Source organism: Saccopteryx bilineata, chromosome 4 (genome assembly GCF_036850765.1).
Source record: "Saccopteryx bilineata isolate mSacBil1 chromosome 4, mSacBil1_pri_phased_curated, whole genome shotgun sequence".
Lineage (NCBI taxonomy): Eukaryota > Metazoa > Chordata > Mammalia > Chiroptera > Emballonuridae > Saccopteryx > Saccopteryx bilineata.
Window position 1 is genome coordinate 128,237,114 of NC_089493.1, and position 19,447 is coordinate 128,256,560.

Genomic DNA, 19,447 nt, shown 5'->3' on the forward strand with positions numbered 1-19,447 from the left:
CAATCTAATTTTGAAAACTTCTGGTGTGGAGGTATGCGGTCAAGGGCTACTATCAGGGTGGAGGCCTCTGGAGCATGTGGCCACAATGTGCCCAGAAAGGAGAGGCTAACAAAGGACCCCGATCACTCATGTTAGGCACATATGCAGCTGCTGTATCCGTATTCCCTGTTGGGGACTGAATGTCTGTGTCCCCATAATTTGTGTTACAAGTCTAATCACCAATGTGATAAGATGGTATATGGAGACAAAGCTCCTAAGAGGTAATTACAGCTAAATGAGGTCATATGGGTAAGGTGCAATCCAGCAGTACTGGCAACCTTGTGGAGAGAGGTCTCTTTCTCCACCACACACACTGAAGAAGGCCCTATGAGGTCACAGCAAACAGGCAGCTGTCTGCAACCAGGAAGAGTGCCCTCAGCAGAAACCGAACCTGCTGGAACCTTGATTTTGGACTGTCTAGCCTCCAGAACTGTGAGAAAATAAACTGTCATTGTGTAAGCCGCCTGGTCTGTGGTGTTTGCTGTGTGGCAGCCAAAGACATGCCCTGCCCTGCTCTCTCTTCCTTTACTCACATTCACATCTTGTGAGGGGCAGACACACATAGGACAGAAAAAAAAATCCTTGCCTGGCCTGTGGTGGTGCAATGGATAGAGCGTTGACCTAGAATGCTGCAGTCACTGGTTCGACTCTGGGCCTGCCTGGTCAAGGCACATATGAGAAGCAACTACGTAATGGTGCTTCCCATTCCTCCCAGCCCTCTAACATCAATAAGTAAAATCTTAAGAACCATCCTCAAAGATCACAATACCCTATACAACCAGGTGATTTGAATTGTGAGACCAGGCTCCTTACTATACTTAGCTGTTATGTGAAGAGGATAACCTTCCAAATATAAGAATTAAAAAGAGCCTGACCAGGCAGTGGCGCAGTGTATAGAGCGTCAGACTGGGATGTGTAGGACCCAGGTTCCAGACACCGAGGCCATTGGCTTGAGCGTGGGGTCGCTAGTTTGATCATGGGATCATAGACATGACCCCATGGTCACTGGCTGGAGCCCAAAGGTTGCTGGCTTAAAGCCCAAGGTCACTGGCTTGAGCCCAAGGTTGCTATCTTGAGCAAGGGGTCACTTGCTCTGCTGTAGCCCCCTCCTGCCCGTCAAGGCACATATGAGAACACAATCAATGAACAACTAAGGAGATGCAACAAAGAACTGACGCTTCTCATGTCTCTGTCTGTCTGTCCCTATTTGTCCCTCTCTCTGATTCTGTTTCTGTTAAAACAGAAATTAAAAAGAGAGACAAAAGCACCATTTCAAATTTAATATGCCCCACCTAGAAGCCTCAGGGCACTTTTACTCACTAGCTAACTGCTTGTTTCTACAAAGGCACTTCCATGTATGAGGAGTGCCGGCTTCTGGGTAAGCTCACTTCTCCCCTGACCAACCCTCTTGCCCTTTCTGTCTTGACGCCTGTCCATTATTTGCCAGTTCTGAAAAGTCTTGCCCCTAACATTTTATTTTTCTAATTTTTGGTTAGAACTTCAGCTTCCATAATGAGATCACAAGCCAGTTTACCCTCCTGCCTGAAATAATAACAAGGGAAAGCAGATAAAATATATGAAACAATGGTTTTCAAATCATTTGAACACTGGGCAACAAAGGACAGTAATCCCTAAGAAACAGGAAAGAACTAAGTAAGCCCTACAGATGCTATAGCCAAAAGTTTCCAGATATACAATTCTAAAAGAATTCACCACCAACAGACAAGCAAACAAGAAGTGTGAAAGGAAATCCTTCAGGAAGAAGGAAAAGACACTGGGTGGAAATATAGCTCTAAACAAAGGAATGAAGAGCACCAGAAATGATGCTAGATACGTAGTAATACCTGGATAAGTAACATCGCTTATTTAAACCTCTTTAAAAGACAACTAACTGCTTAAAAAAATACTTACAACATACTGTGAGGTTCGTAATATATGTAAAGGTAGACTATATAGCAATAATAGTATAAATACCAGAAGGGAGAAATGGAAGAGGGGAGAATATAAGAACACTATTATAAAGTTCTTACATTCTACATGGTAGTATCCTAATAGCACCTGAAATTAGACTGTGATAAGCTAATGTACCCTAAAGCAACCACTTGAAAAAAAAACCCAGCCTGACTAGGTGGTGGCACAGTAGATAGAGCATCGGACTGGGACATGGAGGACACAGGTTGGAAACCCCAAGGTTGCTGGCTTGAGCACAGGCTCACCAGCTTGAGCCCAAAGGTTGCTGGCTTGAGCAAGGGGTCACTCGCTCTGCTGTAGCCCCCCTGGTCAAGGCACATATGAGAAAGCAATCAATGAATAACTAAGGAGCCACAATGAAGAAATGAAGCTTCTCATCTCTCTCCCTTCTTGTCTGTCCTATCCTTAACTGTTCCTCTCTCTGACTCTCTGTCTCTGTCAAAACAAAACAAAACAGTTACAGCTAATAAGCCAGAGAAGATAATATGAAATCATAGAAATAACCCAAAAGAACGCAGAAAAAGAAGAAAAGGGTAAGATAAAGAGGTTGGACAAATAGAAAACAAGTAGCAAGACGTGAGATTTAAACCTAACCTGATATAGCAACATCACATTAAATGTGAGTGGTCTAAACTCTTCAATTAAACAACAGAGAATGTCAAGGTGAATTAGAAAGGAGGCCTCAATTATATGCTGCCCACTAGAAATTTGTTTTAAATATAAAGACACAAACGGGTTAAAGCAGAAGGATGAAAAAAGATACTCTAACACTAATCAAAAGAAAGCTGGAATGGCTATTTTAATCAAAACAGATTTCAAAGCAAAGAATATTATAAAATGATTTTCTTTCTCCCTGGTAATGATAAAGGGGTTAGTTCATGAAGGGGATGTAACAATCCTAAACAGTTATGTACCCCAAAACAAAAATGCAAGAAAAAAAAGTTACAGAACTGCAAAAGAAATAGGTAAGTCCACAATTATTGCTGAAGATGTCAATACCCCTCTCTAAATAATTTTTTTTCAAAAAAAAATTTATTGATTTCAGGGAGAGGGAGGAAAGAAGAAAGAGGTCAGGCTCTTTCTCAATAATAATAAATCAAATAGACAGAAAATCAGTAAGACTATAGAAGGCTAGACTAACGCTATCAACCAACATGATCTACAATGAACACTCCACCCATCAACTGCAGAACATATATGCTTTACTTAAGTGCATGTGGAACTCACCAAGATAAACCATATTATGGGCCATAAAAGAGCCTCATTAAATTTAACAGGAATCAGAGAAGCATATTTTGACCACAACTGAATTAAAATAGAAATCAGTAACAAAGATATCTGGAATGCCCCCAACCCCAAATATCTAGAAACTAAATAATGCACTTCTAAGTAGTCCATGTATGGGCTATTAAAGAGCCCATTTCAGAAATCAAAGGGAAATCAGAAAGCGTTTGAAATGAACAAAATGAAAATAAAAACAATGTGTTAAAACCTGTAGGATCTAGCTTAAAATGGTTCTTACAGAGAAATTTATCGCTAAACAACCTTTATCAGAAAACAAGAAAGGGCTCAAATCAACGACCTCAGCTTATACTTTAAGAAACTAGAAAAAGACCAAATTAAATTAAAAGTAAACAGAAACCAATAAAATAGAAAAAAGAAAAACAGAAAAAATCAATAAAACCAAAAGCTCATTATTTATAAGATCAATAAAACTGATAAACTTCTAGCCAAACAGATCAAGAAAAAAAACAAACAATTTACATATCAGAAATGAGTGATAACTTCACAGTCTAAAGATCATTAAAGGATAAGAGAATATTATGATTATATAATTGTAGTCAGTAAGTTTAACAACACAGATAAAATGGACAAATTCCTTGAAGGATAAAACTACTGAAACGCCTGACCAGGCAGTGGCGCAGTGGATAGAGCGTTGGACTGGAACACAGAAGACCCAGGTTCAAGACCCTGAGGTCACCCGCTTGAGCACAGGCTCATCTGATTTGAGCAAGGCTCACTAGCTTGAGCCCAAGGTCACTGCCTTGAGCAAGGGGTTACTTGGTCTGCTGTAGCACCCCAGTCAAGGCACATATGAGAAAGCAATCAACGAACAACTAAGGTGTCGCAACAAAGAGTTGATGCTTCTCATCTCTCTCCCTTCCTGTCTGTCTGTCCCTCTCTCTGACTCTCTCTGTCACAAAAAAACAAAAAAAAAATCAAACTACTGAAACTCAACTCAAGAAAGAAAATCTGAATTTCTGTATACCTATTAAGTTATTAAAAACCTCACATCAAAAACCCTAGGTCTAAAGAGGCTTTACTTTTACGTTATAATTTCAATTCTATACGAACTCTTTAAAAAAAATTGAAATAAATGCTTACAAAAATTAGGGGATATTTCCAAATGAATATGAAGCATAAAAATTTTTTTTTGATTTTTTTTATTAAACAAGAACATTAGAAAAATAAACGACAAGTCAAAGAAAGTTGTTTGATTATGTAAATGAGATGCAAAACAAACTTATCTCATTGGTGAAAAGGCACTATACACAAGGTTGAAAGTACTGGAGTAGAGCCTGACCTGTGGTGGCGCAGTGGATAGAGCGTCGACCTGGAAATGTTGAGGTTGCCGGTTCGAAACCCTGGGCTTGCCTGGTCAAGGCACATATGGGAGTTGATGCTTCCAGCTCCTCCCCCCTTCTCTCTCTCTGTCTCTCCCTCTCTTGTCTAAAATGAATAAATAAAAAATAAAGAAAAAATTTAAAAAAAAAAAAAAAAAAAAAAAAGAAAGTACTGGAGTAGCTGCACCTTCCGCCAATCGTCTAATTTTTGTGAGCAGTGTACTTCCCAACTCATCCTAAGGTCAGTATTACCCTGTTACCAAAACCAGTCATAGAAGAAAAATACGGACCAATATCCCTCTTAGAAATTGACACAAGAACTTAAAACAGAATTTTAACATTCCCTAAAGGAATTCTCCCCTGTACAATCTGGCTTCTCTTCCACCCTTCCATTAATTCTGCCTTTGCTATATTTTCCAGGGTCTGTTTCTGAAATACAATATATAGCACAGCCATTAAAAGTATGGACCCTGGAGCTAGATTGCTTGGGTTCAAATCCTAGCTCCATCTCTCTTAAGTATGTGATCTAGAAGAGTTTTAACTTTTCCATGCCTCATTTTCCCCTATATACAAAATGGGGATAATATAACTTCCCTTATAGGGTATTCTGAAGATTAAATGAGTACACACACACACACACACGCATGTACTTATATAACACTTGAAAGAGTGCTTGGTATACAGTAAGACCTATGTAAGTTATCAGTTATTATTACTACCTTTGAAAACTACCTACTTCTTAACCCCTGGCAGTTCTCAGATAATTGCACTGTGGTTAAACTGAATCTGAGGGCAGTGTAGAGTGGTGAGGTCCTGACAAGGCCTCACCTTGAATCTTGGCTCGATCATTTCCTGGTTAGGTGATGCTGGGCACATTACTTAGCTTCCCCGAACCTCATCTTTCATCTATAAAAGGGTGATACCTTATTTCATCAGATTGTTGTGAGGACTGTGTGACAGATATCTCCTTTCTTTCCTCTTTTATCAAGGCCAAAGTTGCTTTACCAGTATGCTTTCCAATGAGACTGGTTCCAGGCCCAGTGTCTCAGGGGAGGTCAGTACTGAAAGGTCTGTCTTGGCTGACCCAGGACTTCCGGGGTGCTGTCCTCCCAGAGGACTTCTCTGTGTCAGGAGGATGACCAAACATCCAGGGTCCTGATGGGAAGGGTGCAGGCGCTCCCTAATGAACTGATGGTTGATCATCTATCTCTTCTAGGTACTAACTGGTAGTATTTCTGAAGGTTGCCCTGGAATTTCTAGTCTTTTCTACTTGGGAGTTCATTACTATCTAGAAAGATAATAACTGCAAAATAATCTGTATCTTTTGCCCTAACACTTCATGAGAACTTTAATTCCTTTTAAAGTGTGACTGTTCACACTTTAACGTGCACTCCACAAATAAGCACACCCCTCTCCCACTGTGCAGTGTGGTTCCAAACACATTTCCCCCTCAAACTGCTGACTGTACTGATAATACAAGGCCCATCTCTGGGCTTCTGATCTCCACCCGACCCACAAGTCTATTTGTAGGTTTCCCCAAACTGTTTATGGTTCCTTTTCTCTATCATCAGTAACCACATCTACTCTATACTTATCAAGACTGTTTACTCCAAAATCATCTTTGTTAAATCTATCTTGTTTGTCCTCAAGTATGGTCTAGCACCAGGTCATTCCATAAAATGCAGGCTCAGAGAGACGAGTTTCTCCTCTTCTGGACGCTCTATCCAAAGCTTAAACATTTCACAGCTGGGCAAAAACAATAACTTCCTTGCTGGCCTTCCCCCTCAGACCTATACCACTCATAGCAAAATAACCTTCTCACTCAGATGTTAGTCTCAATAGCAGTACTTTGAACTCTACTAACCTAGTGGTTGAAGACTGGAAGACACACCCCTACTGACCTCCATCTGGTGGACTTCATTTTCAACACTCTGGGTCTAGGGCTCACCATCACAGCCAATGAGGTTCGTCTCCTCACTGTGCGATCCTGTCTCGGGCAGTGACTCCTGGGCCCACATGCTCTTACCCATTATACAGCACAGTACTCCAGGGTCCTAGGTTAGAACAGTCCCATTTCTTATTAGCTGTGCTGTTCTATGCCTCGTTTCATGTGGAAAGATAATAACAATACCAACAACAGTATCAACAAGCCTTAGAAGTTGTTGCAAGAATGATATAATCTATGTAAATCAGTGAGGACAATATGAGGCAAAGACAATGTCGGGCACAAGGTAAGCCAGTGGTTCTCAAACTTTTTGAAGTCAGAGCATATTTAAAATCCTACAAATAATTGTAGGCGCACTATATACAAATTTCTGAGAAATATGTTATAATAAGTCAAATATTAAAGAAAAAAATATAAAGTCCAAGCGTGCTTTTATGGTAACTAAATGAAATAAATACTACAAAATTAAATTTATTCTGACATTAAAAAACATTTTTATGTTACATTTTTTTGAGTTATGCTCTTTAGAATTTGTATAAAAGAGGGGTCAAAAATTTAAAAAAACAACAAAAAAAGTTTTTTCTTTTTTGTGGCAGAGACAGATAGGGACAGACCGACAGGAAGGGAGAGAGAGAGGAGAAACATCAATTCTTTGTTGCGGCTCCTTAGTTGTTCATTGATTGATTTCTCATATGTGCCTTGACCGTGGGGCTACAGCAGACCGAGTGACCCCTTGCTTGAGCCAGCAACCTTGGTCTCGAGCTGGTGAGCCTTGCTCAAACTAGATGAACCCGCACTCAAGCTGACCTTTGGGTCTCAAACCTGGGTCTTCCACATCCCAGTCCGATGCTCTATCCACTGAGCCACCGCCTGCCTGGTCAGGCTATCTTTTTATATATAGATACATTATTAGTAAGATTTAGTAAATCCGGCAGGTCCTGGTGTGAATGTGTTTTTTCATTCTTTTTATTATTTATTTATTTATTTATTTATTTATTTTTTGACGAGAGAGAAAGAGAGAGAGTGAGAGAGAGAGAGAAAGAGAGAGAGAGTGAGTCAGAGAGAGGGTTAGACAGGGACAGACAGGAACGGAGAGATGAGAAGCATCAATCATTAGTTTTTCGTTGTGCGTTGCAACACCTTAGTTGTTCATTGATTGCTTTCTCATATGTGCCTCGACCGCAGGCCCTCAACAGATCGAGTAACCCTTTGCTCAAGCCAGCGACCTTGGGTCCAAGCTGGTGAACTTTTTGCTCAAACCAGATGAGCCCGCGCACAAGCTGGCGACCTCGGGGTCTTGAACCTGGGTCCTCCGCATCCCAGTCCGACGCTTTCACCCACTGCGCCACCGCCTGGCCAGGCATTCATTCTTGTGTTTATGAAAAACATGAGCCTGATATGTCCTAGAGATTTCTTCAATGTTTGGGCATATATTTGAAAAGCAAACTCTCATTTCCTCATCAATACATTGAAGAATTCCTCTTGTTTTACTCTTAATTGTGTTGAGTGCAGAAAACCCCCACCATACATATCATCTTAACTTTACACCAAACAAAGGATAGAAGAAACTTGCCTCCAGTCTTTCTGGGGAACATGGGGGGTAATGTAAGCAATCCAGCACCACAGCTTAACAGCCTTTTGCAACCTAATCAGGCAAGTGAAGTATGGGGGGTTGGGCAGACTGCCAGCTTACAGCCAATTCTCCACACCTCTGTCCCCCCAAAATCTAAACTCCAAAAACCCTGTTGGTTTTTTGGTCCCCAACAGGCACCTATTTCTCTGGAATACCATAGGATGCACCTGGAAATCTTCTAGGGCGCACCAGTGTGCCCTGGCACACACTTTGAGAACCACTGAGGTAAGCACTCAGGAAGCATTAACTGCTACCACGCTCCTACTATTATTATATTGGCCCCGGGTCTGGCCCATAGTAAGTGATCCTTACACTGAATCAGGAACATTCATTGCTCCTGAATTATAAAATTGCTCCTAAAATTATAAAATTAGTGAAAGAACATGTTTTAATCTGGGAATTTGACCTACCTTTAATTCTGAGTTGGCTGCAAATTTCTGTCCAATTAAAGCTGCATTTCCTCCTACATAGTGCTGTAAGATAGTTCAAGGTTATTAAACAGTATTTTAGCACAACTATGTTACCCAAGCTTAATAATTTTTTCATTTATGTAATTTAGTCCACTTTTTTCCAAAAAAAATTTGAGGTGACTTTTCAAGGACACACAGATGAGGTTAATAAAACATTAAACCCATAGATTAATAGACTATGAGTTACAAGGAAAGGTGAAGAAAACAAAAATGGTAGTCATGGAAATTATTACAATCTAACTATTGGTCAGATTGGCCTTGAGCTTCTGGGCAGCCAGATAGATAAAGGAAACAGGAAAAGTGTGCACAGATCTTGTCTTCTACACTGTAATCCTTCTAAAATGGGCCTGTGATTATGCCACTGTTCTCCTGAAAGCCATCCAATAAACTGTAATGAACTAAAAAAACCAACTCCTGAGTGAGGCCCACAGGCTTTTCTGTATCTGTCCCTGCTCTCCTCTCCAGCCTCTCTCCCGCCTTTCCCTCCCATGTCATCCTGCAGCTCTCCCATCTGTCTTCCTCTCTATGCTTTTAGCACAGGCTTGTGGTTTGAAGACACCTGCCCTTCTCCTGTATTGGTGAACCCCTGAGCACTTAAGTCAGTTGTAGTATCACCTCTTCTGCCTTCTGTTCCCTCTTCACCATTGCCGTCCCAGCCTCCACAACCCCCACAGCCAGGATTATGGAGCCCTTGCTACCTTACACTGTGATCAAACCCCCACTACAGCCTGTCTACTTGGACTATTATCATCTGAGTCTATATCCAGCTCCTTCAGGGCAGGGATTTTTTCTTACAATAAGTGCTCAGTAAATGTTAGTAAATTTAGAGAAAGAAAGAAACACACTGATGTGTTAGGAAATACAAAGGCTTTCCTAGGAGACAATCTATCTCCTAAACACTGCATCTCTCGGCTAGCGGAGGACACGGAGCAGAAGAGCACATAACTCAAGGCTGCTACTTCATGTGCTGACCCAGGACAAGCTCACAATCCCCGGTAACGTGGCCAGGAGGAGATAAAGCTGGTGTTCTATTATGAAAGTGAAGCAGCCTTATCAACAGTCTGGGTGAGCAGAATGCTACCACCTCACCTTCCGTGTTCCCAACCCCACAGAGGTGCAAACTAAGTCAACAATTCAATTCTAGATGCTAGACATCACTGTGACCCCAGGGTTTGTCACCAAATTACTGGGTGCAGGTGGGACAGGAACAGCTTACTATAAATAAATTTAAAAGCTTCTGTGATGTACAGGCTGAAATTTGGATTTTAACATGTTAGTCTTAATTTTTTATTTAATGACGATGGATTGAATTTACTAAATATCTTGGGAGAAATATTAAGATTTGAGGCAGATTTCAGAGTCTTCATGTAATAGTTATGAATTGCTCTTTTCAGTCAATCCACCTTAAGGGAGTTTGAAATGCACCAGATGAAGTATCACCCTAGTGGAGAACAACACATTTTAGGTTTTAAAATGACAAGAAATAATTTGTATGATCTAAAAGCTAGGTAAAGTTTTGCAGAGAAAATTTTTTGTTATGAAACAAACAGTAGGATCAAGGCTGAAAGAATAAAATGAAATCAAATTGGTGAATTAAATACACCATCATAAAGACTTCTAAGCATCAGACTTGTTGTCATGTAAGAACTACCAAGAGTCTTCTTCCACAAGAGATCAGAAGCTCACTACTGAGCTCAGCTGCAAAATGATCACAACTGAAATTTTAATAGCTGCTGTCTCCTTTAGAAGCTCAGCTGGGAAATGCCTGTGCCCATTTCTAACATTCAAATGGGCAGCTCCAAAGGTTAAAAGAAAAAACAAACAAAAAAACCCTTTAAAATCATAAAAGTTATTAAAATGAAAGTGGTCACAATGAATAGCCTGTGAATGGCACCAATTAAAAATGGTGTGAAGAGCTTCCATAGTAAGAGTCACACCCAGTACAAGGTGACTAACCAAAGGAAGGTTTTCGTTAAGAAGAACCAGAGATGAGATGGGGTAGGGTGGAGAGATGTGTAAACAACCACCTGAACTTGACTTCAAGAGGAAGGACACATGTAGTAGCAGGGCAAGAGACACAATCGGGTCTCCTGTCCCAGCACTGTGGCTCACTCTGTGTGAGCCTTGTGAAGTTTTCTGGACTATGAAGGCCCCAGAGCTTTGCTTATGACCACCATGGGCTTGGGCAGGAGTCCCCGAGTTCTATCCCTGACAGGTTCTACCCTGTAGACCAGGCATTCTCAAAACAAGGTCCTCAGAATAACAGCATTAGTATAACCAGGAAACTTGCCACAGGGTCAATTCTTGGTTTCCCTCCCACATACACCGAGTTGGAAATTCTGGGAACAGGGCGCAGGTATTTGTGTTTTTAATACCCTTCCAAGTGCTTCTGATGCACATGTTCTAAGAATCTAGACCTCTGGTCCTTAACCAGGCTGATTTTACTTCCCTCCTTTCTTCCACCCTAAAAACATTTCTGTCGCGATTGGGGAAAAGAGGGAGTGCTGCTGTCACCTAGGGGAGGCCAGAGATGCTGCTCAACATCTTATAATGTGCAGCAAAGCCCCCATAACAAAGAACTGTCCAGCCCTAAACATCAAACAGTGCTGAGGTGGAGAAGGCCTGCTCTGGACTAGAACAAAGGTGAGGCCTTATCTACTTTTCCTGGCAAGGGCTGGAACTACTCCCTGTGGGTTTGGCCTTGTCTTCTGTTCAGGAAGGACTGGGCCATGTTAAGATTACTGCAACTTATCAGCCATAAGCAATACGGAAACCAGTTGGTACATATCTTTCCTACCTTAAATCTGGGAAACATGCAATTTAAATGAATGATCCAGAACCAAAATTTTAGTAAACATGGTTCATACATGCTGGCTGAACTGATCTGACTAGAAACTTCAAAATTAATGGAAGGTCCCAGAGTTTTACAAAAGAGAAAACGTCGCAGAACTGGATTCCCAACAATCATCCCGTTGCAGCAAACTGGTGGAAAAAGTTGCATGGTTGCCTCTAGGAATCACACAAAAAAGGCACCTCTTCCCACCCTATCTCAACTTACTGCTGGTGCACACAAAACAGACCTGGGCTCCTGGGAACTTGGATGCAAGCTGCGCAATGACATGGAAAGTTTCCTTATCGCTGAAGAAGCGCTCTGCAGCTGCTCCCTTCCCCAGGAAGTGAGTGAAGGATTCTTCCAGATCATTCCTTGTATGCAGGATGGAGTGATCTGTCCCATCCCCAGGATTCATGCCAAGTGCCTGCAAGAGCTTCACCCCTGAGAGCACCACATCCACACATGCATTGATTCTGGAAGGAAGGAGGGCAGAGACCGTTAAAGAAATTAGCAGAAGCCCGGGACACTGCTTTGTATTTAATGACAGGGAGTGTTTTGGAGACCTGTATTCACACAGAAAAACAGAGGAAGTGGGTCTGAACCCTGAGCCGGGAAGTAAAGAACATATAGCAGGGGGAAGATTACTTAATTTGAACGTATGTCTTAAAATCAGAACACAGGACTCTTTTCAATAGTCTGGCCAACTTTTACACTAGTTACACAGAGAGAAGACAGGCACTCAACATTTCAGAATAGAGGTATCATGGTAACACAATAGAGCATTTCTGAGAAAATCCTGGTGGAGCCAAACTGTCTGGATTCACACTGGCTGTGTGACTTAGGCAATCCACTTTAATTTTCTGTCCCATCTATAAAATGGCATATGAGGATTTAACTCACAGAGCTGTTGTGAAGATTCAATATGTTAATATATGCTCAGGACTCTGCTTAGTGCAGAGCAGGAAGCCAGCGCTGCATCACCTGGTAGCCCTATGAAAATTATAAAGTACTGAGGTGGTCTGTCATGGCCTCTCCGATGTATGCAGGGAGAAGTTCTGGCTTCTACTGTCAGTGTTTCCTTGTTAAAAAGTAAGTCATCCCTTAAAAGAGAACAGCTGAATAATTTGGGTAGCAAGATGAAGTCTTCCTGTTCCCCTGCCATGTCACTACTATTCCTGCCTCTGCCTTTTGGGGATGTCATTCTTGGCCGTGGGGCTGCATGACCACACAGGCAGCTCCCAGCCAGAGAAGAGCAAGACTCACATCAGGTCAAACCAAACAGCTCCTGGTGATAAGGGTGGCTGGGCTTCCAGGTTCATTTCTGGGGAGCTTTGAAACCAAAAGATAACTTATCAATCAAGAAAGGTCAATGGATTGAATTTTAGTGTGAAATATATAGCTGTTTTCCTTCTAGTTGCTTTAAAAAAATCTCTTGATCTGGTAATTAACACACCAAAATCATTAATGACTGCAAACCATGAGAGGAATGAATGAGATTGTGGTAAGGAAGAGGGACTTTCCTCTTTTTTCCTTATTTTTCCTTAGATATATTTCTAATGTTTACAACCATGCATTACTTTTATAACTCAACAAATAACAGTTTGTAGAGGTTTGTAGGTAGGCTAGATACTACTTACAACACTTAAGGGATAAGGAAGAGACATATCCCTCCCTCCTCATGACACAAACTGAATCCTCATCATAAGAATTCTTTTATTTAATTCCTAGAGATCCCTCAGTTTGGAAAAGATTTTTGCCTACAAAAACTTAAACATTTAAATACTCAAATTTTCTTATTCTTTTAAAATCAAAGGCACATACCCATGTATAAGACGCAACCTTTTAAAAAAATTTGGGGTCTAAAAACTGGGTGCATCTTATACAGTGGTTGTAGATTTCTTTACTTGCATCTCCTGCTTTTTCACACTTGTTTTGCACTCTTTGTATGTACTTATATGAAGACACTGATTCATCATCAGACACAGATGAGGACAAGTTAATGGATGGGAGTTTTGACAGTGATGAGGAGTTGTATGACTTTTATGGTGAATAAAACTTGAGTTCAATAACTTTATGTAATACTTTTTCTATTGTATTTTTCTGAAGTAAAAAGCCGAGAGACAGAGAGACAGACTCCCGCAAGTGCCTGACTGAAATCTCTCTGGCATGCCCACCAGGGGGCGATGCTCAGCCCCTCTGGAGCGTTGCTACATTGCAACTGGAGCCATTCTAGCGCCTGAGGCAGAGGCCATGGAGCCACTCTCAGCGCCCAGACCAACTTTGCTCCAATGGAGCTTTGGGTGCAGGAGGGTGAGAGAGATAGAGAGAAAAGAAGAGGGGGAGGGGTGAAGAAGCAGATGAGTGTGTTTCCTGTGTGCCCTGACTGGGAATCAAACCTGGGACTTCCACACTCCAGGCCAACGTTCTACCACTGAGCCAGCTGGCCAGGACTAGAATACTCCCCCCCCCAATTTCGGGCCCCAAAATTAAGGTGCATCTTATACATGAAAACATCATATACATGGGGAAATAGGTAATTACCCTGGTCAACTGGAAAGGCCCTGAGCATTAGCAAGCCTTTCAGAGTGTAAAATACATTGACATGTGTAGGAACATGCTGTGAAAACATGCAGAGTTAGGATAACAATCAGAGACAGCGAGGCGCCCTAGGGCAAAAAGCCCTGAGTGGACAAGAGTCCAGGGGTCTCACTGACCCCATACTGGAAACTGCGTGCTGGAAACAGCAAAACAGCAGGATAAGATTTAGCAACAACAAAAAAAATGTTTAGGCTGTCAGAACAGAGATTAGGAGTCAGCATGTTCCTTGTCCTTTATTTTAACCCCTGGAAACTTCTGCTGTCTGATTCCTTGAGTTATCTGCACTGGCTAATAAATAGCTGAACAAGGCTGGGGACAGAGCTTCAGTCCTTTGATCTGCTGACCAGGACTGCTGCCTCCCCTCGGCCCCTCAGTGCATTTCATCTGGTCTCCAACTAGTTTTGGTCACTGTGACAGACATGTATGTGGCGGGTGCTGAACAGTATGTTTAAAACACATTCCTTTCACAGTCTTATCTTTATTATATGCGGCTTAAGTGTCTGTCGCCGATAGCTTATTGGTTGCTTGCATAACTGTACTAGCCAATGGGGTGAAGTTGCCACGGCATTCAAATAGTCCCGCCTTCTGGCATGCCACCTCACAAATTGAGGTTAAAGATTGGAGCAATTATTATGCTGTTAAGAAATCTTAACACCAGAAGGGGTCTTTGCAATGGTACAAGACTAGAGGTTCTCCAACTGAAAAATAATGTCATAATAGCTAAGTCTTTGACTGGCTCCCCTAAAGGTGAAATACATGTCATTTCAAGAATTGATTTGGCTCCATCTCAAACAGGGTTGCCGTTTCAATTGAGACGTAGACAATTTCCTGTAAAACTTGCCTTTGCTATGACCATCAATAAGTCTCAGGGCCAAACGCTTAAGTGTGTTGGCATTTTTTTTACCTGAGCCTGCATTTGGACACGGTCAACTTTATGTTGCCTGTTCAAGAGTTCGTGAAAGAACGGACGTAAAATTAAAAATAATTGATGGTCCTCTGCAAGGCGAGCTTAAAAATGATGGAAAGATCTACACAAGAAATGTTGTGTACAAAGAGATCTTTGACATGTGAATTAACATTTTATTATTTAAATCACCTTTATTTATTGAGCTAGCGGTGGCTCTTAAGAAATGTACCGCCAGTGGTTTCCTTCATTGCACTCTACTTTAAGCAGTTAAGCAAGTAGAAGGGGGAAACCCCGTGGGGCAGTAAGCAAAGGGGCGTCCCTGCTGCCTGCCCTGGGTAATTCAGTTTGAATTAGCAGACACCTTTGCACAAATCATTTTAATTACAATTTATAATATCTAGAACAGCGGTCATTTCGTATGACCACCGGGCTTTCTAGTGTGATGATAAACCACACACACCTTGTAAACCCATCCCACTTCCACCTCATACAGTGCCCTGTATTTCTATAGAATACATTAGATGTCTGAAGGGTAGAATCTTAATAGGAATACAGGTATCCCTGGCTCTCAGACTCTAGGAGTTTCCAGTTTCAGACAGTGAGTTTGGATAGCAAGGGATACTATTTCCACCAAACATCTCTATCTAGAGAATGTATCCAAATGGATTTTGATCCTGAGTTTGAACAGCAGATATCAGATACTGAGCGATACCCATATCAACAGAAAAAACAACCTCAATATCTAGTTCTGCTGAGATCTTAAGGTCTGATTCTTCAAAGATGATAATGGAGGAAGTTGACTTTGTAAGTTAACCCCCCCCCCAAAAAAAACCTGAAAGAACAATGTTCATTGTTCTTTTTGCAACACAAGATGAAACACAACAGGGCTAATTTTGAATTAAAAAATATAACTACCACAGGAACATTTCTCATCCCCCTCTCACTCTTGTCAAGAATACTAGGGAGAAAACAATCTTATAGAGGAAAACTTTGTATTTGGTAGCTTATAAAAACAAAAAGATACTGACATTCCTATGTGCCAGATACCAAACTCAATTCTTTTACATGGGCTTTCTACTTGTATTTTACTAAACTAACCAAAGCAAGAATCTTTCTCTGCACTCACCTAATTCAACAGCATACAAAAATGTAAACAAGCACATTGTCCACAGGTTAAGGTGCTTTATTATCAGGGGAGTTAAAGGGAAAGAGGGGGCAAAAGAATCAGAAGACAAAATTATCCTCATGTGACGGGCAGAATTTCACTTTAGTAAGAAATGTAGATAAGATTACAATGTGAGTTTGGAGAAAACATCGACACAGATGAAATAACTAGAAAATAAAGCAAGGCAACAGATGCTGAATGCCCAAATAGGTTGAACGGGTGAGCAGAGAGGGAGCTGGGAGCATGGGCTTCCTTGCTTATTACTGGCGACAGGCTGGGAGCAGGGAAGGGGGCACCGTTCTTCCTTCTAGACTAAGTTCCCTAAAGGCAAGAACAGTGGTTCTTACACTTCCCTTGTTTCATCATCTGAAAAATGTTTCCTAGGGTTCTTTTTAGCTGTAACACCACACTTGATACATTACAAGAGTTAATGCACTCACTACAAGACACAGAACTGCACATAGTCAAAAGGGCAGGGGTCCCTGGGCAGAAACCTGGACGGTGCCCTGGAGAAAGAAGGCAGGCATCTGCACACAGTTCACACCAATTTGCAAAACATCACAGACAGGAAAGCAGTCATTGCTATTTTGAGCTGAGAAAAGTGAGTCCTCTAGCATTCCAAAGGCCATGACTGGAGGAGCCAGTTTCAAACCCAGACGTGTCTGGTTCCAAACCCCATGCAGGAAGCACACACAAGCAAAGTGTGACAAAGGGATTAACCTTGTATTTGGACACATTAAGAATGCTGACCTAGTTAGAATGGAGAATCTGAATAGGGGAAAATAGCAAGATAGGTTCCAAAGGTTAGGGTGAAGCCAGGTATGGGGGAACATCAACTGTCTGTTCCCAAGGACAAGCAGTTCATTCACCCAATGAGCCTTACAAACCCAGGTCTGATTTGAAGCAAGGGGGCAGGACACGTTCTAGAAAGATGTGGTAGTGGGCTCAGCACTGACCATCTTGTGACTCTTCTTATTCTTTATTTCTCTAGTCCCTATCCACCAAGCCCTGACATGCTGGTGCCTCCCCAAATGCCACCCTTGCCATTTACTTTCCTTCTTGTTCTATTCCTGGGTGATGCTACCCACTCTTTGGCTTCAACCTAAGTACCAGTGTCTCCAAATTCTGCAACCCTGCTGCTCAATATGCTCCTAACTCCAGCCTCTTATAGTCAGCAGTGTGGCTCAGCTTCATCTGAAATCTCACAGTACTTCCATCTCCCCTTCTCTGAAATCAAACCGGTTACCTTCCACCATAGACTTGTTCCTTTTTCTTAATCTCTTAATGCCAACAATGTGGCATGCACACGGAGGAGCTTGGAACGAGTTTGAGTTGGGCCTCTGGAGCTAGCTGTGGTCTTGGGCCAATCAATGTTTCTAAGCCTCGGTTTACTCACCATGCACAGAAGAAAGGCCGTATAAGTTCACAGCAAGATGGCGACCACCTGCGAGTCATTAAGAGAGGACTCACCAGCCCTGGCCGGTTGGCTCAGCGGTAGAGAGTCGGCCTAGCGTGCGGAGGACCCCGGTTCGATTCCCGGCCAGGGCACACAGGAGAAGCGCCCATTTGCTTCTCCACTCCTCCGCCAGGCTTTCCTCTCTGTCTCTCTCTTCCCCTCCCGCAGCCAAGGCTCCATTGGAGCAAAGATGGCCCGGGCGCTGGGGATGGCTCTGTGGCCTCTGCCTCAGGCGCTAGAGTGGCTCTGGTCGCAACATGGCGACGCCCAGGATGGGCAGAGCATCGCCCCCTGGTGGGCAGAGCTTCGCCCCCTGGTGGGCGTGCCGGGTGGATCCCGGTCGGGTCGGGCGCATGCGGGAGTCTGTCTGACTGTCTCTCTCCGTTTCCAGCTTCAGAAAAATGAAAAAAAAGAGAGGACTCACCAGAAACCAACCTTGCATTACAAGCACCTTGACTTTGTTGGCCTATCTGTCTCTAGAACTGTGAGGAAATAAATTTCTGTTGGTTAAGCACCCAGTCTGTGGTGTTGTTAAGGTAGCCCAAGCAGACTAACACAATAATAAATATGTTCCCAAACAATGAGGCAGGGCCCTTGCTTGTCTGCTCAGAATCTAGTGTGGACCTGACACATACCACAGTAGCTGATGAATATCCGCCCAATGAATGTACACAAAGCCGGAGACGCCAATGAAGTTGACAAAGAAACGGTGAAAGGGCCCAAATTTGAAGAAAGAAGTAAAAGTCGATACATCTAAAGAAACAAGAAAGGTGCTCATTGAAAACTACTAGCCAGCTAACACCCGAATGCTCTTTAAAGCAGACACTATGCTAGATTCCATTATTTATTTAACCTTCAGAATAACTGTGTTCCACCTGACCCCTCCAGGCCCCAAACCATCCCTGAAAGTAAGGGAGCACTTGGCGGAAGGCCTGCTTTTCTACGGTGCTTTCGGGATGATGATGGCAAGATGCTCAAGTCAAACTGAGACAAGAGAACTCAAGTTACTGCAGAGGAGTATCAGGGGGGCGGTGGTCTCCATACTGCGGCGTTACGGAAGGAGAAGCAAGGCGTAAGGCAAGTCAGCAGCTAAGACAACCTCTTAGAGAAGCTGAGAAGCAAGAAAGAGAGCGGTCAAGGTGTGGGAGATCCAGCATTCAGACTGCAGAGGAGCAGGAGCCGAAAGTGGAACCGGGGGCTCGAACAGAAAGGGGTCCGCTGAGCGCCATTTCCGAGAGGCTACCGGGCAGGACCTCCGAAGCGAGGATGGGCGCAGGCCAGCCCAGAAAGAAGGGCAGCGGAGAGTCCCCGCCCAGAGGCCTCCCGGGGATCCCTGGGGACCCGGTCCGCGAGGGCTCCAACTTCCCAGCTCCAAGCCACCCGCCCTCCGCCACGGCACCCTACGGCGGCCCGGAGCACCTGCCCCCATCCTGGACAGGCCCAAAGACGCAGGCCCCGCCAGCACTCACCCCACGGCCACGCGGCGCCAGCGCCGGGCCGGCCGCACGATGAGTGCGTCCCAGGCGGCCGCCAGCCGGCCCTCAGGGGAGCCGGGTCCCGGTGACGCGGGCCTCAGCGGCAGCGAGCTCCACAGCGAGCGCAGCGCCAAGCTAGGCAGCTGCGGCTCCAGCAGGAAGACGCAGCCCACCGCCAGCGCCAGGACGGCCGCGTACGCAGAGCCGCGCCACAGCGCCATGGGGGATGACACCCGCGACTGCCCGGCTCCCCGCCTCTTCTCCGCTCGGCGCGCACTGACATAGGCACTGACGTCACGCCGGCGCGCCGCTGGCCGAAGGGGCGGGGCCA

The 19,447-nt window shown here is 43.4% G+C and overlaps 2 protein-coding genes across 5 annotated transcripts in view; one reads left to right on the top strand and one right to left on the bottom strand.

The window, feature by feature from the left end:
* Positions 1-19,382, bottom strand: part of ADPGK (ADP dependent glucokinase) — a 34,615-nt gene extending 15,233 nt beyond the window's left edge. For 2 of the 4 annotated variants that reach the window (XM_066278069.1, XM_066278070.1), the window contains exons 1-3: positions 19,111-19,382; positions 11,763-11,988; positions 8,623-8,685 (exon numbers count right to left, since the gene is read on the bottom strand). In XM_066278069.1, the coding sequence (XP_066134166.1) occupies positions 8,623-8,685; positions 11,763-11,988; positions 19,111-19,337 (516 nt within the window). In that variant the 5' untranslated portion in view covers positions 19,338-19,382. The remainder of the gene's footprint in view (positions 1-8,622; positions 8,686-11,762; positions 11,989-19,110) is intronic. The other 2 variants (XM_066278072.1, XM_066278073.1) reach the window with 2 other exon arrangements.
* The window catches only part of BBS4 (Bardet-Biedl syndrome 4), a 948,798-nt gene that overhangs the window by 84,012 nt on the left and 845,339 nt on the right, over positions 1-19,447 (top strand). The window lies entirely within an intron of this gene.